This window comes from Oncorhynchus keta, chromosome 13 (genome assembly GCF_023373465.1).
Source record: "Oncorhynchus keta strain PuntledgeMale-10-30-2019 chromosome 13, Oket_V2, whole genome shotgun sequence".
Taxonomy (NCBI): domain Eukaryota; kingdom Metazoa; phylum Chordata; class Actinopteri; order Salmoniformes; family Salmonidae; genus Oncorhynchus; species Oncorhynchus keta.
In genome coordinates, this window is record NC_068433.1 from 2,661,108 (window position 1) to 2,682,990 (window position 21,883).

The window sequence follows — 21,883 nt, forward strand, 5'->3', positions numbered from 1 at the left end:
ATAAGACCTTGATTAGACCCACGGTCCTTCAGTTACTCAACTATAAGACCTTGATTAGACCCACGGTCCTTCAGTTACTCAACTATAAGACCTTGATTAGACCCACGGTCCTTCAGTTACTCTTCTATAAGACCTTGATTAGACCCACGGTCCTTCAGTTACTCTTCTATAAGACCTTGATTAGACCCACGGTCCTTCAGTTACTCAACTATAAGACCTTGATTAGACCCACGGTCCTTCAGTTACTCAACTATAAGACCTTGATTAGACCCACGGTCCTTCAGTTACTCAACTATAAGACCTTGATTAGACCCACGGTCCTTCAGTTACTCTTCTATAAGACCTTGATTAGACCCACGGTCCTTCAGTTACTCAACTATAAGACCTTGATTAGACCCACGGTCCTTCAGTTACTCTTCTATAAGACCTTGATTAGACCCACGGTCCTTCAGTTACTCAACTATAAGACCTTGATTAGACCCACGGTCCTTCAGTTACTCTTCTATAAGACCTTGATTAGACCCACGGTCCTTCAGTTACTCTTCTATAAGACCTTGATTAGACCCACGGTCCTTCAGTTACTCAACTATAAGACCTTGATTAGACCCACGGTCCTTCAGTTACTCTTCTATAAGACCTTGATTAGACCCACGGTCCTTCAGTTACTCAACTATAAGACCTTGATTAGACCCACGGTCCTTCAGTTACTCAACTATAAGACCTTGATTAGACCCACGGTCCTTCAGTTACTCAACTATAAGACCTTGATTAGACCCACGGTCCTTCAGTTACTCTTCTATAAGACCTTGATTAGACCCACGGTCCTTCAGTTACTCTTCTATAAGACCTTGATTAGACCCACGGTCCTTCAGTTACTCTTCTATAAGACCTTGATTAGACCCACGGTCCTTCAGTTACTCTTCTATAAGACCTTGATTAGACCCACGGTCCTTCAGTTACTCTTCTATAAGACCTTGATTAGACCCACGGTCCTTCAGTTACTCTTCTATAAGACCTTGATTAGACCCACGGTCCTTCAGTTACTCTTCTATAAGACCTTGATTAGACCCACGGTCCTTCAGTTACTCAACTATAAGACCTTGATTAGACCCACGATCCTTCAGTTACTCAACTATAAGACCTTGATTAGACCCACGGTCCTTCAGTTACTCAACTATAAGACCTTGATTAGACCCACGGTCCTTCAGTTACTCAACTATAAGACCTTGATTAGACCCACGGTCCTTCAGTTACTCAACTATAAGACCTTGATTAGACCCACGGTCCTTCAGTTACTCAACTATAAGACCTTGATTAGACCCACGGTCCTTCAGTTACTCAACTATAAGACCTTGATTAGACCCACGGTCCTTCAGTTACTCAACTATAAGACCTTGATTAGACCCACGGTCCTTCAGTTACTCTTCTATAAGACCTTGATTAGACCCACGGTCCTTCAGTTACTCTTCTATAAGACCTTGATTAGACCCACGGTCCTTCAGTTACTCAACTATAAGACCTTGATTAGACCCACGGTCCTTCAGTTACTCAACTATAAGACCTTGATTAGACCCACGGTCCTTCAGTTACTCAACTATAAGACCTTGATTAGACCCACGATCCTTCAGTTACTCAACTATAAGACCTTGATTAGACCCACGATCCTTCAGTTACTCAACTATAAGACCTTGATTAGACCCACGGTCCTTCAGTTACTCTTCTATAAGACCTTGATTAGACCCACGATCCTTCAGTTACTCAACTATAAGACCTTGATTAGACCCACGATCCTTCAGTTACTCAACTATAAGACCTTGATTAGACCCACGATCCTTCAGTTACTCAACTATAAGACCTTGATTAGACCCACGGTCCTTCAGTTACTCAACTATAAGACCTTGATTAGACCCACGGTCCTTCAGTTACTCAACTATAAGACCTTGATTAGACTTTTAAGTTCCGGACATTTAATCAACAATCGTTGAAAATTAATTTCCACAAAGTTTGCTGACTCAGTGTCTTGAGAAATGTTTGTCAGATGTTAACTATGGAATACTGAAGTATAATTACAAGCATTTCATAAGTGTCAAAGGCTTTTATTGACAATTACATGAAGTTGATGCAAAGAGACAATATTTGCAGTGTTGACCTTTGACCGTTGACCTCTTTTTCAAGACCTCTGCAATCCGCATGCTGTCAATTAACTTCTGGGCCACATCCTGACTGATGGCACTGATGGCAGCCCACTGATGGCAGTCTACTGATGGCAGCCCACTGATGGCAGTCTACTGATGGCAGCCCACTGATGGCAGTCCACTGATGGCAGCCCACTGATGGCAGTCCACTGATGGCAGCCCACTGATGGCAGCCCACTGATGGCAGCCCACTGATGGCAGTCTACTGATGGCAGTCTACTGATGGCAGTCCACTGATGGCAGTCCACTGATGGCAGCCCACTGATGGCAGCCTACTGATGGCAGCCTACTGATGGCAGCCCACTGATGGCAGTCTACTGATGGCAGTCTACTGATGGCAGCCCACTGATGGCAGCCTACTGATGGCAGTCTACTGATGGCAGCCCACTGATGGCAGCCCACTGATGGCAGCCCACTGATGGCAGCCCACTGATGGCAGCCTACTGATGGCAGTCTACTGATGGCAGTCCACTGATGGCAGTCCACTGATGGCAGCCCACTGATGGCAGCCTACTGATGGCAGTCTACTGATGGCAGCCCACTGATGGCAGCCTACTGATGGCAGCCCACTGATGGCAGTCCACTGATGGCAGCCTACTGATGGCAGCCCACTGATGGCAGCCTACTGATGGCAGCCCACTGATGGCAGCCTACTGATGGCAGCCCACTGATGGCAGTCCACTGATGGCAGCCCACTGATGGCAGTCCACTGATGGCAGTCTACTGATGGCAGTCCACTGATGGCAGCCCACTGATGGCAGCCTACTGATGGCAGCCCACTGATGGCAGCCTACTGATGGCAGCCCACTGATGGCAGTCTACTGATGGCAGTCCACTGATGGCAGTCCACTGATGGCAGCCTACTGATGGCAGTCTACTGATGGCAGCCCACTGATGGCAGCCCACTGATGGCAGTCTACTGATGGCAGCCCACTGATGGCAGTCCACTGATGGCAGCCCACTGATGGCAGTCTACTGATGGCAGTCTACTGATGGCAGCCCACTGATGGCAGTCCACTGATGGCAGCCCACTGATGGCAGCCCACTGATGGCAGTCTACTGATGGCAGTCCACTGATGGCAGTCCACTGATGGCAGTCCACTGATGGCAGCCCACTGATGGCAGTCTACTGATGGCAGTCTACTGATGGCAGCCCACTGATGGCAGTCTACTGATGGCAGTCTACTGATGGCAGCCCACTGATGGCAATCCACTGATGGCAGCCCACTGATGGCAGTCCACTGACGGCAGCCCACTGATGGCAGCCCACTGACGGCAGCCTACTGATGGCAGTCCACTGATGGCAGTCCACTGATGGCAGTCTACTGATGGCAGTCTACTGATAGCAGCCCACTGATGGCAGTCTACTGATGGCAGTCTACTGATGGCAGCCCACTGATGGCAGTCTACTGATGGCAGTCTACTGATGGCAGCCCACTGATGGCAGTCCACTGATGGCAGCCCACTGATGGCAGTCCACTGACGGCAGCCTACTGATGGCAGCCCACTGATGGCAGACCACTGACGGCAGCCTACTGATGGCAGTCCACTGATGGCAGTCCACTGATGGCAGTCCACTGATGGCAGCCCACTGATGGCAGTCCACTGATGGCAGTCCACTGATGGCAGCCCACTGATGGCAGTCTACTGATGGCAGTCCACTGATGGCAGCCCACTGATGGCAGTCTACTGATGGCAGTCTACTGATGGCAGTCCACTGATGGCAGTCCACTGATGGCAGTCTACTGATGGCAGTCTACTGATGGCAGTCCACTGATAGCAGTCTACTGATGGCAGTCCACTGACGGCAGTCTACTGATGGCAGTCCACTGATGGCAGTCTACTGATGGCAGTCCACTGACGGCAGTCTACTGATGGCAGTCTACTGATGGCAGTCCACTGATGGCAGTCCACTGATGGCAGTCCACTGACGGCAGTCTACTGATGGCAGTCCACTGATGGCAGCCCACTGATGGCAGTCCACTGATGGCAGTCTACTGATGGCAGCCCACTGACGGCAGTCTACTGATGGCAGTCCACTGATGGCAGCCCACTGATGGCAGTCCACTGATGGCAGTCCACTGATGGCAGTCCACTGATGGCAGTCCACTGATGGCAGCCCACTGATGGCAGTCCACTGATGGCAGCCTACTGATGGCAGCCCACTGATGGCAGTCCACTGATGGCAGCCCACTGATGGCAGCCCACTGATGGCAGTCCACTGATGGCAGCCCACTGATGGCAGTCCACTGACGGCAGCCTACTGATGGCAGCCCACTGATGGCAGACCACTGACGGCAGCCTACTGATGGCAGTCCACTGATGGCAGTCCACTGATGGCAGTCCACTGATGGCAGCCCACTGATGGCAGTCCACTGATGGCAGTCCACTGATGGCAGTCCACTGATGGCAGCCCACTGATGGCAGTCTACTGATGGCAGTCTACTGATGGCAGTCCACTGATGGCAGTCCACTGATGGCAGTCTACTGATGGCAGTCTACTGATGGCAGTCTACTGATGGCAGTCTACTGATGGCAGTCCACTGACGGCAGTCTACTGATGGCAGTCTACTGATGGCAGTCCACTGATGGCAGTCTACTGATGGCAGTCTACTGATGGCAGTCTACTGATGGCAGTCTACTGATGGCAGTCCACTGATGGCAGTCTACTGATGGCAGTCCACTGACGGCAGTCCACTGATGGCAGTCCACTGATGGCAGCCCACTGATGGCAGTCCACTGATGGCAGTCTACTGATGGCAGCCCACTGACGGCAGTCTACTGATGGCAGTCCACTGATGGCAGCCCACTGATGGCAGTCCACTGATGGCAGTCCACTGATGGCAGTCCACTGATGGCAGCCCACTGATGGCAGTCTACTGATGGCAGCCTACTGATGGCAGCCCACTGATGGCAGTCCACTGATGGCAGCCTACTGATGGCAGCCCACTGATGGCAGTCCACTGATGGCAGCCTACTGATGGCAGCCCACTGATGGCAGCCTACTGATGGCAGCCCACTGATGGCAGCCCACTGATGGCAGCCCACTGATGGCAGCCCACTGATGGCAGTCCACTGATGGCAGCCTACTGATGGCAGCCCACTGATGGCAGCCCACTGATGGCAGCCCACTGATGGCAGCCCACTGACGGCAGTCCACTGATGGCAGTCCACTGATGGCAGCCTACTGATGGCAGTCCACTGATGGCAGCCCACTGATGGCAGTCCACTGATGGCAGTCCACTGATGGCAGCCTACTGATGGCAGTCCACTGATGGCAGTCCACTGATGGCAGTCCACTGATGGCAGCCCACTGATGGCAGCCCACTGATGGCAGTCTACTGATGGCAGTCTACTGATGGCAGTCCACTGATGGCAGTCTACTGATGGCAGCCCACTGATGGCAGTCCACTGATGGCAGTCCACTGATGGCAGTCTACTGATGGCAGCCCACTGATGGCAGCCCACTGATGGCAGCCCACTGATGGCAGTCCACTGATGGCAGTCCACTGATAGCAGCCCACTGATGGCAGCCCACTGATGGCAGCCTACTGATAGCAGTCTACTGATGGCAGCCTACTGATAGCAGTCTACTGATGGCAGTCTACTGATGGCAGTCCTCTGATGGCAGTCTACTGATGGCAGCCCACTGATAGCAGTCTACTGATGGCAGTCCACTGATGGCAGTCCACTGATGGCAGTCCACTGATGGCAGTCTACTGATGGCAGTCTACTGATGGCAGTCTACTGATGGCAGTCTACTGATGGCAGTCCACTGATGGCAGTCTACTGATGGCAGTCTACTGATGGCAGTCCACTGATGGCAGTCTACTGATGGCAGTCTACTGATGGCAGTCTACTGATGGCAGTCCACTGATGGCAGTCTACTGATGGCAGTCCACTGATGGCAGTCCACTGATGGCAGTCTACTGATGGCAGTCCACTGATGGCAGTCCACTGATGGCAGTCCACTGATGGCAGCCCACTGATGGCAGTCCACTGATGGCAGCCCACTGACGGCAGTCTACTGATGGCAGCCTACTGATGGCAGTCCACTGATGGCAGTCTACTGATGGCAGTCCACTGATGGCAGCCCACTGATGGCAGTCCACTGATGGCAGCCCACTGACGGCAGTCTACTGATGGCAGCCTACTGATGGCAGTCCACTGATGGCAGTCCACTGATGGCAGCCCACTGATGGCAGTCTACTGATGGCAGTCCACTGATGGCAGCCCACTGATGGCAGTCCACTGATGGCAGCCCACTGACGGCAGTCTACTGATGGCAGTCCACTGATGGCAGTCCACTGATGGCAGCCCACTGATGGCAGTCTACTGATGGCAGCCCACTGATGGCAGCCCACTGATGGCAGCCCACTGATGGCAGTCTACTGATGGCAGTCCACTGATGGCAGCCCACTGATGGCAGTCTACTGATGGCAGTCTACTGATGGCAGTCCACTGATGGCAGTCTACTGATGGCAGCCCACTGATGGCAGTCTACTGATGGCAGTCCACTGATGGCAGTCTACTGATGGCAGCCCACTGATGGCAGTCCACTGATGGCAGTCCACTGATGGCAGTCTACTGATGGCAGTCCACTGATGGCAGTCCACTGATGGCAGCCCACTGATGGCAGCCCACTGATGGCAGCCCACTGATGGCAGCCCACTGATGGCAGCCCACTGATGGCAGCCCACTGATGGCAGTCTACTGATGGCAGTCCACTGATGGCAGTCTTCCAATGCTTGGAGTTTGTCAGAATTTGTGGATTTTCGTTTGTCCACCCGCCTCTTGAGGATTCACCATAAGTTCTCAATGGGATTAAGGTCGGGGGAGTTTCCTGGCCATGGACGCAAAATATCGATATTTTGTTCCCCAAGCCACTTCGTTATCACTTTTGCCTTATGGCAAGGTGCTCCATCATGCTGGAAGAGGCATTGTTCGTCACCAAATTGTTCCTGCAAAATTGTAAGTGAGCCCACTCCCTTGGCTGAGAAGCAACGCCACACGTGAATGGTCTCAGGATGCTTTACTGTTGGCATGACACAGGACTGATGGTAGCGCTCACCTTGTCTTCTCCGGACAAGGATATGTGGTTCCAGCAGGGGGCGCTGATCAGAGTAACGCAGCGTGTCGACTGGACCACAGGAACACTGGACGGACGGGGAGGGAGTGTTCCCCACTACTTACTCAGACACCTGTAACGCAGGTGAAGTTGCCCGTAGACACTGCTCTTGGGTCAGTTTTGTGTTCCCCCCACGAATGGTTGTTAGGATTGGGGGAGGGGAAGCTGATCCTAGATCTGTACCTCAGGGAGACTTCACCCTGGGCTAACACACACACATGTTGTTCAGAGTTTAACCATGCTCCATGCTCCTCTCTGCAGCCCAGCCAATGAGGGACCAGCCTGTGGCCAAGGGCGTGGCCAAGGTCCTGTTTGATTTCAGTGCAGAGTGAAGATGAACTCTCACTAAAGGAAGGCTTGCTCAGCTCTGTGTGTGTCAGGGTTTTTCCGTTACAGGCTGACCACACCCCTCGCGAGCGTTGCAAAATGAATGTAGAAATCTATGTTAATTCAATTACTGCACCACACTGCTCGCCAACGAGCGTCTGTGTTGCCAAGGGCACGGAACCCAAAGCGGCGGCGCGCGTAAATGTATTTTGTCCCCCTACACCAAACGCGATCACGACACGCAGGTTAACATATCAAAACAAACTCTGAACCAATTATATTAATTTGGGGACAGGTCGAAAAGCATTAAACATTTACTGCAATTTAGCTAGCTAGCTTGCACTTGCTAGCTAACTTGTCCTATTTAGCTAGCTTGCACTTGCTAGCTAACTTGTCCTATTTAGCTAGCTTGCACTTGCTAGCTAACTTGTCCTATTTAGCTAGCTTGCACTTGCTAGCTAACTTGTCCTATTTAGCTAGCTTGCACTTGCTAGCTAACTTGTCCTATTTAGCTAGCTTGCTGTTGCTAGCTAATTTGTCCTGGGATATTAACATTGAGTTGTTATTTTACCTGAAATGCACAAGGTCCTCTACTCCGACAAATCCACACATAAAACAGTCACCTGAATTGTTTCTAGTCATCACTCCTCCTTCCAGGCCTTTTCTTCTCTTGACTTTATATTGCGATTGGCAACTTTCATAAATTGGGTGCATTACCGCCACTGACCTTGTTCGTCTTTCAGTCACCCACGTGGGTATAACCAATGAGGAGATGGCACGTGCTTCTATAAACCAATGAGGAGATGGGAGAGGCAGGACTTGCAGCGCGATCTGCTTCAGAAATAGAACTGACTTCTATTTTAGCCCTTGGCGACGCAGACGCTCGTTGGCGCGCGCAATAATTGAATAACATAGATTTCTACATTTAACGCTCGCGCACAGTGTAGTCAGCCTGTAAAATAGAATATAATATACAGTTTTGTAACGATGTGCAAATAGTTGAAGTACAAAAGGGAAAATAAACTCTCTCTTCCCCCTCTTTCTCTCTCTCTCTCTCCCCCTCTGTCTCACTCTCACTCCATCCTTCTCCAAATCTCCCCCCCCTCTCTCTACCAGGCGGTGGAAGTGGTAACGGGTGGAGGCAGTAGATGAGGAGTGGTATCTGGAGGATGCAGGAGGCGAGGTCCCCAAAAACAACCTGACACCTACAAATAGGACTATGGATGTACACTGTGTGTTAGAGAACAAGAGACTGTGTTGGAGAGAGAGAGAGACTGTGAGAGAGAGACTGTGTTGGAGAGAGAGAGACTGTGTTAGAGAGCGGGAGACTGTGTTAGAGACAGAGAGACTGTGTTAGAGAGAGACTGTGTTAGAGAGACTGTGAGAGAGAGAGAGAGACTGTGTTAGAGAGAGCGAGAGACTGTGAGAGAGAGCGAGAGACTGTTAGAGAGAGAGAGACTGTGAGAGAGAAAGACTGAGTTGGTGTGGGTAAAGAGAAAGAGAGAGTGTTGACCCACCACTCACCAACGTGGTTATCTTGAGAGACGAAGATCTCTGTTTACATCAGAGTATGATAAGGAGTTACTAGATAGAGCAAACATATTATATTTCAGAACTGAAACCCAATCCTGTTGAATCTACAGTTGAAGTCGGAAGCTTACATACACCTTAGCCAAATATATTTAAACTCAGTTTTTCACAATTCCTGACATTTAATCCTAGTAAAAATTCCCTGTCTTTCAGTTCAGTTAGGATCACCACTTTATTTTAAGAATGTGAAATGTCAGAGTAATAGTAGAGAGAGTGATTTATTTCAGCTTTTATTTCTTTCATCACATTCCCAGTGGGTCAGAAGTTTACATACATAAATTGATTTACTTGGGTCAAACGTTTTGGGTAACCTTACACAAGCTTCCCACAATAAGTTGGGTGACTTTTGGCCCATTCCTCCTGACAGAGCTGGTGTAAGTGAGTCAGGTTTGTAGGCCTCCTTGCTCGCACACGCTTTTTCAGTTCTGCCCACACATTTTCTATAGGATTGAGGTCAGGGCTTTGTGATGACCACTCCAATACCTTGACTTTGTTGTCCTTAAGCCATTTTGCCACAACTTTGGAAGTATGCTTGGGGTCATTGTCCATTTGGAAGACCCATTTGTGACCAAGCTTTAACTTCCTGACTGATGTCTTGAGATGTTGCTTCAATATATCCACATAATGTTCCTACCTCATGATGCCATCTATTTATTGAAGTGCACCAGTCCATCCTGCAGCAAAAACACCCCACAACATGATGCTGCCACCCCCGTGCTTCACGGTTGGGATGGTGTTCTTCGGCTTGCAAGCCTCCCCCTTTTTCCTCCAAACATAACGATGGCCAAACAGTTCTACTTTTGTTTCATCAGTCCAGAGGACATTTTTCCTCAAAAGTACGATCTTTGTCCCCATGTGCAGTTGCAAACCGAAGTCCCCACAACATGATGCTGCCACCCCTGTGCTTCACGGTTGGGATGGTGTTCTTCAGCTTGCAAGCCTCCCCTTTCTCCTCCAAACATAACGATGGTCATTATTGCCAAACAGTTCTACTTTTGTTTCATCAGACCAGAGGACATTTCTCCAAAAAGTACGATCTTTGTCCACATGTGCAGTTGCAAACCGTAGTCTGGCTTTTTTATGGCGGTTTTGAAGCAGTGGCTTCTTCCTTGCTGAGCGGACTTTCAGGTTATGTCGATATAGGACTCGTTTTACTGTGGATATAGATACTTTGGTACCTGTTTCCTCCAGCATCTTCACAAGGTCCTTTGTTGTTGTTCTGGGATTGATTTTCACTTTTCGCACCAAGTACGTTCATCTCTAGGAGACAAAACGCGTCTCCTTCCTGAGCGGTATGACAGCTGCATGGTCCCATGGTGTTTATACTTGCATACTATTGTTTGTACAGATGAACGTGGTACCTTCAGGCGTTTGGAAATTGCTCCCAAGAATTAACCAGACTTGTGGAGGTCTACAATTATGTTTCTGAGGTCTTGGCTGATTTATTTTGAATTTCCCATGATGTCAAGCAAAGAGGCACTGAGTTTGAAGGTAGGCCTTGAAATACATCCACAGGTGCACCTCCAATTGACTCAAATGATGTCAATGAGCCAATCAGAAGCTTCTAAAGCCATGACATCATTTTCTGGAATTTTCCGAGCTGTTTAAAGGCGCAGTCAACTTAGTGTATGTAAACTTCTGACCCACTGGAATTGTGATACAGTGAATTATAAGTGAAATAATTTGTCTGTAAACAATTGTTAGAAAAATTACTTTTGTCATGCACAAAGTAGATGTCCGAACCGACTTGCCAAAACTATAGTTTGTTAACAAGACATGTGTGGAGTGGTTGAAAAACAAGTTTTAATGACTCCAACTCTTAAGTGTATGTAAACTTCAGACTTCAACTGTATCACTTGTCTTGTATATATATATATATATATATATATATATATATATGACTCCACTATCAGAACAGCACCAACAAGGTGATTTTCACCAACAGGACGATGATCACCAGCCAGCCGCTTATCAGAGAGTTTTTCAAATATATATTTCTTAACCATGTCTAATCCACTGGTAATTTCACAATGGAATCTAATGGTGCTTTATAGGATAATTCCACCTTCCTCTTAAGACAAATTATAACATTGACTATCAATGTTGATTAATAAGTGGAAGTTAGGATTCAACCCTGTGTTTAACTGCTGTGTTATATTCCTGGACATTACATACAGACTGTTTAATCCCAATCTCAATAAAATCATCATTAAATGGTGTAATACAACTGGTTTCACGTCATTATTTTTTGTTGCAGTCCGATGAGAGATGAGTTTCCAGACCACTCTCTCTCCCCTCGTGGTTTCACTGTAGGATTCTGAGAGCAAAGAGGTCTGTCTGACTGTAGTTGTCTGTCTGACTGTAGTTGTCTGTCTGACTGTGGTTGTCTGACTGACTGTGGTTGTCTGTCTGACTGTCTGACTGTGGTTGTCTGACTGACTGTGGTTGTCTGACTGACTGTGGTTGTCTGTCTGACTGTCTGACTGTGGTTGTCTGTCTGACTGTCTGTCTGACTGACTGACTGTGGTTGTCTGACTGACTGTCTGTCTGACTGTGGTTGTATGTCTGACTGTGGTTGTCTGTGTGACTGTGGTTGTCTGTCTGACTGTGTTGTCTGTCTGACTGTCTGACTGTGGTTGTATGTCTGACTGTGGTTGTCTGTGTGACTGTGGTTGTCTGTCTGACTGTAGTTGTCTGTCTGACTGTCTGACTGTGGTTGTCTGTATGGTTGACTGTCTGACTGTGGTTGTCTGTATGGTTGTCTGACTGACTGTGGTTGTCTGACTGACTGTTACACATGGAATACACAAACATACAGTCAATAACACAGTAGAAATCTATTGTGGCAGACCAGGGTTTTGGTCAAGACGTTTTCAGAAACTGACAAGAGAAGGATTAGCTCAGTTTCAAGGGTGTTTATTTCAATAATAGATCCCAAAGAAAATGAGACCCCCATCTCTATCTTCTGGGTTCCGGGTCTGGCTGTATCCTGTCGTTACCTCTGCAACCATCAACAATAACACAGGAGTCCTTTCCCCACCAATCTCCCTGTGTGCTGCCCTTCTGGCAGGTTCATATGGGCCTTGATCACAGCTCCCAATCAGCCCCAATTACTGTTTACAGATGGGATATTTACAGGTGAGCTGCTCCAATCAGCCCCAATTACTGTTTACAGATGGGATATTTACAGGTGAGCTGCTCCAATCAGCCCCAATTAGTCCGGAGAGCCCGTCGAGACCTGGCACGTCCAGCAGATGGAGCCATCGCCACGTGGTGTTTACCTCATCTGTTACCAGGTCGCGACGAATCTCCCCCTGGTGGCTGACCTGCTGTACGCCACACTATGTATGTACAGTGTGCAAATGTAGAAGAGTAGGGAGGTAAGGTCATAAATGGGCCACAGAGGTGAAATATTTACAATTTAGTATTAATACTGGAGTGATGATGTGCAAGTAGAGATATTGGGGTGTAAAAGAGCAAGAAGATAAATAACAATATGGGGATGAGGTAGTTGGGTGGGCTATTTACAGATTGGATGTGTACAGGTACAGTGATCTGTAAGCTGCTCTGACAGCTGGTGCTTAAAGCTAGTGAGATATGAGTCTCCAGTTTCACTGATTTTTGCAATTCGTTCCAGTCATTGGCAGCAGAGAACTGGAAGGAAAGGTGGCCAAAGGGAGTGTTGATTTTGGGGATGACCAGTGCAATATACCTGCTGGAGCAGGTTCTATGGGTGGGTGTTGCTATGATGACCTTTGAGCTGAGATAAGGCGGGGCTTTACCTAGCAAAGATTTATAGATGACCTGGAGCCAGTGGGTTTGGCGATGAATATGTAGCAAGGGCCAGCCAACGAGAGCCTGGATGTAGTCTAGAGCCTAGACTACATCCAGTTTTCTGAGTAAAGTATTGGAGGCTATTTTGAAAATGACATCACCGAAGTCAAGGATCGGTCAGTTTTCTTTGGGTATCTCAGACGATACAAAAGAGAGTTTGAATAGGCGAGTAATAGGGGTTGCAACAATTTCTGCGGATAATTTTAGAAAGAGAGGGTCTAGATTGTCTAGCCCGGCTGATTTGTAGAGATCCAGATTGTGCAGCTCTTTCAGAACATCAGCTGCCTGGATTTGGGTGAAGGAGAAGTGGGAGGGGCTTGGGCAAGTTGCTGCTGTGGGTGCAGTGCTGTTGGCCGGGGTAGGGATAGGGGTAGGGGGTAACCAGGTGGAAAGCAAGGATGGCCAGACGTAGAAGCATACCTATTTAAATTCTCAATTATAGTGGATTTATCAGTGGTGACAGTGTTTCCTAGCCTCAGTGCAATTGGCAGCTGGGAGGGGGGTGCTCTTGTTCTCCATGGACTTTAGTGTCCCAAAACCTTTTGGAATACTACAGGATTCACTACAGGTGCTACAGGATGCAAATTTCTGTTTGAAAAAGCTAGCCTTAGCTTTCCTAATTGACTGTGTATATTGGTTCCTGACTTCCCTGAAAAGTTGCATATCACGGAGGCTATTCGATGCTAATGCAGAACGCCACAGGATGTTTTTGTGCTGGTCAAGGGCAGTCAAGTCTGGGGTGAACCAAGGGCTGTGTTGTCTGTTCTTAGTTCTACGTTTTTGCTTATTTAAGGAAACCCCTTTTAAAGAGCAACAAGGCATCCTCTACTGACGGGATAAGGTCAATATGCTTCAAGGATACCCCGGCCAGGTCGATTAGAAAGGCCTGCTTTCAGAAGTGTTTTAGGGAGCGTTTGACAGTGATGAGTGGAGGTCGTTTGACCGCAGACCCATTACGGACGCAGGCAATGAGGCAGTGATCGCTGAGATCCTGGTTGAAGACAGCAGAGGTGTATTTAGAGGGAAGGTTGGTCAGGATGGTATCTAAGAGGGTGCCCATGGTCTATCTTAGATGTTGGATGGCTGGGGTGTTATGAAGCATATCCCAGTTTAGGTCACCTAACAGTACGAGCTCTGAAGATAGATGGGGGGCAATCAATTCACATATGGTGTCCAGGGCACAGCTGGGGGCAGAGGGTGGTCTATAACACGGCTCGGACATTCGGGTTGGCAGAGTGTGCTAAAGCAGTGAATAAAACAAACTTAGGGAGGAGTCTTCTAATGTTAACATGCATGGGTTTTATGGTTACAGAAGTCAATAAATTAGAGCGCCTTGGGAATGGGAGGGGTGCTGGGGGCTGGGTTAACCTCTACATCCTCAGAGGAACAGAGGAGGAGTAGGATGAGGGTACAGTTTATGGCTATAAGAACTGGTCGTCTAGTGCGTTGGGGACAGAGTAAAAGGAGCAGGTTTCTGGGCGCGGAAGAATAGAATCAAGGCATAATTGTACAGACAAGGGTATGGTAGGATGTGAGTACAGTGGAGGTAAACCTAGGCATTGAGTGACGATGAGAGAGGTTATCTCTAGAGGCACCAGTTAAGCCAGGTGAGGACTCCACATGTATCATTTATCGCCCTCCAGGTTCCCTCGGAGAGTTCATCAATGAGCTTGATGCCTTGATAAGCTCCTTTCCTGAGGACGGCTCACCTCTCACAGTTCTGGGTGACTTTAACCTCCCCACGTCTACCTTTGACTCATTCCTCTCTGCCTCCTTCTTTCCACTCCTCTCCTCTTTTGACCTCACCCTCTCACCTTCCCCCCCTACTCACAAGGCAGGCAATACGCTCAACCTCATCTTTACTAGATGCTGTTCTTCCACTAACCTCATTGTAACTCCCCTCCAAGTCTCCGACCACTACCTTGTATCCTTTTCCCTCTCGCTCTCATCCAACACTTCCCACACTGCCCCTACTCGGATGGTATCGCGCCGTCCCAACCTTCGCTCTCTCTCCCCCGCTACTCTCTCCTCTTCCATCCTATCATCTCTTCCCTCTGCTCAAACCTTCTCCAACCTATCTCCTGATTCTGCCTCCTCAACCCTCCTCTCCTCCCTTTCTGCATCCTTTGACTCTCTATGTCCCCTATCCTCCAGGCCGGCTCGGTCCTCCCCTCCCGCTCCGTGGCTCGACGACTCATTGCGAGCTCACAGAACAGCGCTCCGGGCAGCCGAGCGGAAATGGAGGAAAACTCGCCTCCCTGCGGACCTGGCATCCTTTCACTCCCTCCTCTCTACATTTTCCTCCTCTGTCTCTGCTGCTAAAGCCACTTTCTACCACTCTAAATTCCAAGCATCTGCCTCTAACCCTAGGAAGCTCTTTGCCACCTTCTCCTCCCTCCTGAATCCTCCTCCCCCCTCCCTCCCCTCTCTGCAGATGACTTCGTCAACCATTTTGAAAAGAAGGTCGACGACATCCGATCCTCGTTTGCTAAGTCAAACGACACCGCTGGTTCTGCTCACACTGCCCTACCCTGTGCTCTGACCTCTTTCTCCCCTCTCTCCAGATGAAATCTCGCGTCTTGTGACGGCTGGCCGCCCAACAACCTGCCCGCTTGACCCTATCCCCTCCTCTCTTCTCCAGACCATTTCCGGAGACCTTCTCCCTTACCTCACCTCGCTCATCAACTCATCCCTGACCGCTGGCTATGTCCCTTCCGTCTTCAAGAGAGCGAGAGTTGCACCCCTTCTGAAAAAACCTACACTCGATCCCTCCGATGTCAACAACTACAGACCAGTATCCCTTCTTTCTTTTCTCTCCAAAACTCTTGAACGTGCCGTCCTTGGCCAGCTCTCCCGCTATCTCTCTCAGAATGACCTTCTTGATCCAAATCAGTCAGGTTTCAAGACTAGTCATTCAACTGAGACTGCTCTTCTCTGTATCACGGAGGCGCTCCGCACTGCTAAAGCTAACTCTCTCTCCTCTGCTCTCATCCTTCTAGACCTATCGGCTGCCTTCGATACTGTGAACCATCAGATCCTCCTCTCCACCCTCTCCGAGTTGGGCATCTCCGGCGCGGCTCACGCTTGGATTGCGTCCTACCTTGCGCTCCTACCAGGTGGCGTGGCGAGAATCTGTCTCCTCACCACGCGCTCTCACCACTGGTGTCCCCCAGGGCTCTGTTCTAGGCCCTCTCCTATTCTCGCTATACACCAAGTCACTTGGCTCTGTCATAACCTCACATGGTCTCTCCTATCATTGCTATGCAGACGACACACAATTAATCTTCTCCTTTCCCCCTTCTGATGACCAGGTGGCGAATCGCATCTCTGCATGTCTGGCAGACATATCAGTGTGGATGACGGATCACCACCTCAAGCTGAACCTTGGCATAACGGAGCTGCTCTTCCTCCCGGGGAAGGACTGCCCGTTCCATGATCTCGCCATCACGGTTGACAACTCCATTGTGTCCTCCTCCCAGAGCGTTAAGAACCGTGGCGTGATCCTGGACAACACCCTGTCGTTCTCAACTAACATCAAGGCGGTGGCCCGTTCCTGTAGGTTCATGCTCTACAACATCCGCAGAGTACGACCCTGCCTCACACAGGAAGCGGCGCAGGTCCTAATCCAGGCACTTGTCATCTCCCGTCTGGATTACTGCAACTCGCTGTTGGCTGGGCTCCCTGCCTGTGCCATTAAACCCCTACAACTCATCCAGAACGCCGCAGCCCGTCTGGTGTTCAACCTTCCCAAGTTCTCTCACGTCACCCCGCTCCTCCGCTCTCTCCACTGGCTTCCAGTTGAAGCTCGCATCCGCTACAAGACCATGGTGCTTGCCTACGGAGCTGTGAGGGGAACGGCACCTCAGTACCTCCAGGCTCTGATCAGGCCCTACACCCAAACAAGGGCACTGTGTTCATCCACCTCTGGCCTGCTCGCCTCCCTACCACTGAGGAAGTACAGTTCCCGCTCAGCCCAGTCAAAACTGTTCGCTGCTCTGGCCCCCCAATGGTGGAACAAACTCCCTCACGACGCCAGGACAGCGGAGTCAATCACCACCTTCCGGAGACACCTGAAACCCCACCTCTTTAAGGAATACCTAGGATAGGATAAGTAATCCTTCTCACCCCCCTAAAAGATTTAGATGCACTATTGTAAAGTGGCTGTTCCACTGGATGTCATAAGGTGAATGCACCAATTTGTAAGTCGCTCTGGATAAGAGCGTCTGCTAAATGACTTAAATGTAAATGTAATGTAAATGTGGAGGGTGGAACAAAAGGTCTATCTAAGACATGTTGGGCTGGAGGCTCTACAGTAAAATAAGACAATAATAACTAACCAGAACAGCAATGGACAAGGTGTATTGACATCAGGGAGAGGCATGTGTAGCCGAGTGATCAATGAGTAGCAATTGACCCGATTCAGTAGTTGCTAATATGCTAAGCGAGCTGGAGACAGCTAGCAATTCAGAAAGCTAGCTGTCTGGGGCTAGCAGGCAGGGGCTAGCGGGCCGGGGATAGCAGATGGACCTCCGGCGATGTCGCAACGGAAGAGCTTGTTGAAACCACCTCAGATATGTGATTGTCTGTCTGACTGTGTGTGTCAGTCGGCAGACCAGTTGTGATGGATCACGGGGCTCCGTGTCGGCAGTAAAGGGTCCAGGCCAATTGGCAAAAGAGTTATTGTAGCCCAAGAATTGGCTGGTGGACCTCTTCGGGTAGCCGGGAGATGGGGTTAGCTTGAGGCTAGCTCCAGGCTAACTGGTGCTTGCTTCGGGACAGAGACGTTAGCCAGGAGTAGCCACTAGCCATGATAGCAGCTAGCTAGCTGTGATGATCCAGTGTAAAGGTTCAGAGCTTGCAGTAGGAATACGGAGATGTGGTCGAGAAAAAGCAGTCAGATATGCTCTGGGTTGATATCGCGCTGTGCAGACTGGCAGGTATTGACCAAGTTGAGGCCCGAGTTAACAGTGTCGACCGCTAACAGTGGCTAACTGACTACTAGCTAGTAGCTAGTTAGCTGGCTAGCTTCTGATGGGGGTTACGGTTCTATAGTATAAAAATAGCAGATCCGTACCACATTGGGTGAGGCAGGTTGTAAGAGAGTATATTCAGTCCATTTCTATTTCTTTGTGTTTGGGCAGGTACGGTTCTCAATCAGGGACAGCTGACAGAAGATTTACAGAAGATCCCACCACAAAGAGACCAAGCAGCGTTTTTCTGGAGGAATGGACATGGGAGGAGATATTGGACGGACAGGGACCCTGGAGACATGCTGGGGAATATCGCCGCCCGAAGGAAGAGTTGGAGGCAGCTAAAGCTGAGAGGCGGCGACATGAGGCAAGGCAGCGCAGCAGGCATGAGAGGCAGCCCCAAAACATTTTTTGGGGAGGAGGCACATGGGGTGATTGGCGGAGTCAGGCTATAGACCTGAGCCAACTCCCCGTGCTTACCGGAAGCTGCGTAGTACTGGTCAGGCACCGTGTTATGCGATGAAGCGCACAGTGTCTCCAGTGTGCGCTCATAGCCTGGAGCGCTATATGCCAGCCCCCCGCAAGTGCCATGCGAGAGTGGGCATCCAGCCAGGGCGGATTGTGCCAGCTCAGCGCGTTTGGTCTCCGGTGCGCCGTTTCGGCCCAGGGTATCCTGCGCCGGCTCTGCGTACTGTGTCTCCGGGGCGCTGGGACAGTGCAGTGCGTCCTATGCCTGCGTTCCGCCCGTGCCGGGCGAAAGTGGGTATTGAGCCAAATGGAGAGGTGCGAGTATTAAGCACCAGACCTCCAGTGCTTCCCCACAGCCCGGTTCGACCTGTGCCTGCACTCTGGAGGGGCAGGGCTAAAGTGGGCATTCAGCCTGGAAGAGTTGTGCTAAGGCTGCGCACCAGAGCTCCAGTGCTCCCCCACAGCCCGGTTCATCCGATGCCTCCTCTACTCACCAGGCCTCCTGTAGGTCTCCCTAGCCTAGTGGGCCCTGTGGCAGCCCCACGCACCAGGCTGTCTCTGCGTCTCCTCACTCCAGAGTCGCCCTCCTGTCCGGAGCTGCCAGAGTCGCCCTCCTGTCCGGAGCAGCCAGAGTCGCCCCCCTGTCCGGAGCAGCCAGAGGGGGTGTGGGGTACTGTCACACCCTGGCCATAGAGAGGGTTTTTATTCTCTATTTTGGTTAGGCCAGGGTGTGACTAGGGTGGGCATTTTATGTTCATGTTTTCTATTTCTTTGTGTTTGGTCAGGTATGGTTCTCAATCAGGGACAGCTGTCTATCGTTGTCTCTGATTGGGAATCATACTTAGGTAGCTTTTTTCCGTCCTTCAGTGTGGGATCTTCTTGTTTCGGTTCTGTGCAGGTAGTTGTCACAACGAAGCTGTTCGGTCGTTGTATTCTTTATTGTTTTTGTTTTTTCTAGAAGTTTCACTTCATTATTCAATTATGTGGAACTCAAAGAACACTGCGCCTTGGTCTCATCCTTCCGACGACACAAGAAATTCCACAAATTAACGTTAAACAAGGCACACCTGTTAATTGAAATGCATTCCAGGTGACTACCTCATGAAGCTGGTTGAGAGAATGCCAAGAGTGTGCAAAGCTGTCATCAAGGCAAAGGGTGGCTACTTTGAAGAATCTCAAATATAAAAATTTGTTTAACACTTTTTTTGGTTACTTTATGATTCCATATGTTTTATTTCATAGTTTTGATGTCTTCACTATTATTCTACAATGTAGAAAATAGTAAAAATAAAGAAAAACCCTTGAATGAGTAGGTAATCTAAAACTTTTGACCGGTAGTGTAAATGCTATATTCACCCTTTTGAATTATCTTTTCAGTTTCCATGTAGCCATGTGGCATCAGTTACTTCTATCGTTACTCCCTAGAGAAGAAAACTTATAATTCACTGTATCACAATTCCAGTAGGTCAGAGGTTTACATACACTAAGTTGACTGTGCCTTTAAACAGCTCGGAAAATTCCAGAAAATTATGTCATGGCTTTAGAAGCTTCTGATAGGCTAATAGACATCATTTGAGTCAATTGGAAGTGTACCTGTGGATGTATTTCAAGGCCTACCTTCAAACTCGGTGCCTCTTTGCTTGACATCATTGGAAAATCAGCCAAGACCTCAGAAACAAAATTTTAGACCTCCACAAGTCTGGTTCATCCTTGGGAGCAATTTCCAAATGACTGACGGTACCACGTTCATCTGTATAAACAATAGTATGCAAGAATAAACACCATGGGACCACGCAGCTGTCATACCGCTCAGGAAGGAGACGCGTTTTGTCTCCTAGAGATGAACGTACTTTGGTGCAAAAAGTGCAAATCAATCCCAGAACAACAACAAAGGACCTTGTGAAGATGCTCTACTATTATTTAGACCGTTCACATTTTTAATTTTTATTTTCCTAACTGACCTCTAAGACAGGGATATTTTTTTTTTACTAGGATTAAATGTCAGGAATAGTGAAAAACTGAGTTCAAAACTAGGTGTCTGTAAACTTCCGACTTCAACTGTATTAATTTGTGGATTTACATTGTCCATTTTGTATGATATGTTACGAATTTTTCAAAATGTATGACATATTATGAATTCTAGTTTGGAGGCGAACGTTAGCTAGCTCGTTAACGTTAGCTAGGCATTAGGATTATGTTTAGGAGTTAGATTAAAGGGTTGGGGTTAAGTGAAGGGGTTAGTTAAAAGGGTTAAGGTTATGGTCAGGTGAAGGGTTATCTCAAATCAAATCAAATGTATTTATAAAGCCTTTCTCACATCAGCTGATATATCAAAGTGCTGTACAGAAACCCAGCCTAAAACCCAAACAGCAAGCAATGCAGGTGTAGAAGCACGGTGGCTAGGAAAAACTCCCTAGAAAGGCCAAAACCTAGGAAGAAACCTAGAGAGGAACCAGGCTATGTGGGGTGGCCAGTCCTCTTCTGGCTGTGCCGGGTGGAAATTATAACAGAACATGGCCAAGATGTTCAAATGTTCATAAATGACCAGCATGGTCGAATAATAGTAATCACAGTGAACAGGTCAGGGTTCCATAGCCGCAGGCAGAACAGTTGAAACTGGAGCAGCAGCACGGCCAGGTGGACTGGGGACAACACGGAGTCATCATGCCAGGTAGTCCTAGGGATCAGGTCCTCCGAGAGAGAGAAAGAAAGAAAGAAAGAAAGAAAGAAAGAAAGAAAGAAAGAAAGAAAGAATTAGAGAGAGCATACATAAATTCACACAGGACACCGGATAAGACAGGAGAAGTACTCCAGATATAACAAACTGACCCTAGCCCCCTGACACATAAACTACTGCAGCATAAATACTGGAGGCTGAGACAGGAGGAGTCAGGAGACACTGTGGCCCCATCCGATGATACCCCCGGACAGGGCCAAACAGGCAGGATATAACCCCACCCACTTTTACAAAGTACAGCTCCCACACCACTAGAGGGATATCTTCAACCACCAACTTACCATCCTGAGACAAGGCCGAGTATAGCCCACAAAGATCTCCGCCACGGCACAACTAAGGGGGGGTGCCAACCCAGTTATCTAACATGCAAAGTAGATAATAAGTAGTTGATATGTTGCTAATTAGCTAAAATGCTCAAGTTGTCCGTGATGAGATTCAAACTCTCAACCTTGGGGTTGCTAGACGTTCATGTTATACACACACCCAACCATCCAACTTTAATTTTTGCCTTAAGTAACCATATGTCTTATGTAACCATACCAAACATAACATATCATATTAAAGGAGTGTCTCGCATTTACGTACAGAACAATGCGAAATGCTCTGAGACCAGGTTGCCTTTCTTCCTAATCTT

The 21,883-nt window shown here is 48.9% G+C and overlaps 1 protein-coding gene across 4 annotated transcripts in view; it reads left to right on the forward strand.

Moving 5' to 3' along the window:
* LOC118392612 (SH3 domain-containing protein 19-like) overlaps positions 1-21,883 on the forward strand; it is a 153,954-nt gene that overhangs the window by 38,783 nt on the left and 93,288 nt on the right. For 2 of the 4 annotated variants that reach the window (XR_008062053.1, XR_008062054.1), the window contains exon 12: positions 8,767-10,368. Coding sequence is in view for 2 of the 4 variants with exons in the window: in XM_052459022.1 (XP_052314982.1) it covers positions 8,767-8,798 (32 nt within the window). In the remaining 2 variants the exon portion in view is untranslated. Of the gene's footprint in view, positions 1-8,766; positions 11,468-21,883 lie in introns of those variants that run through there. The other 2 variants (XM_052459022.1, XM_052459023.1) reach the window with 1 other exon arrangement.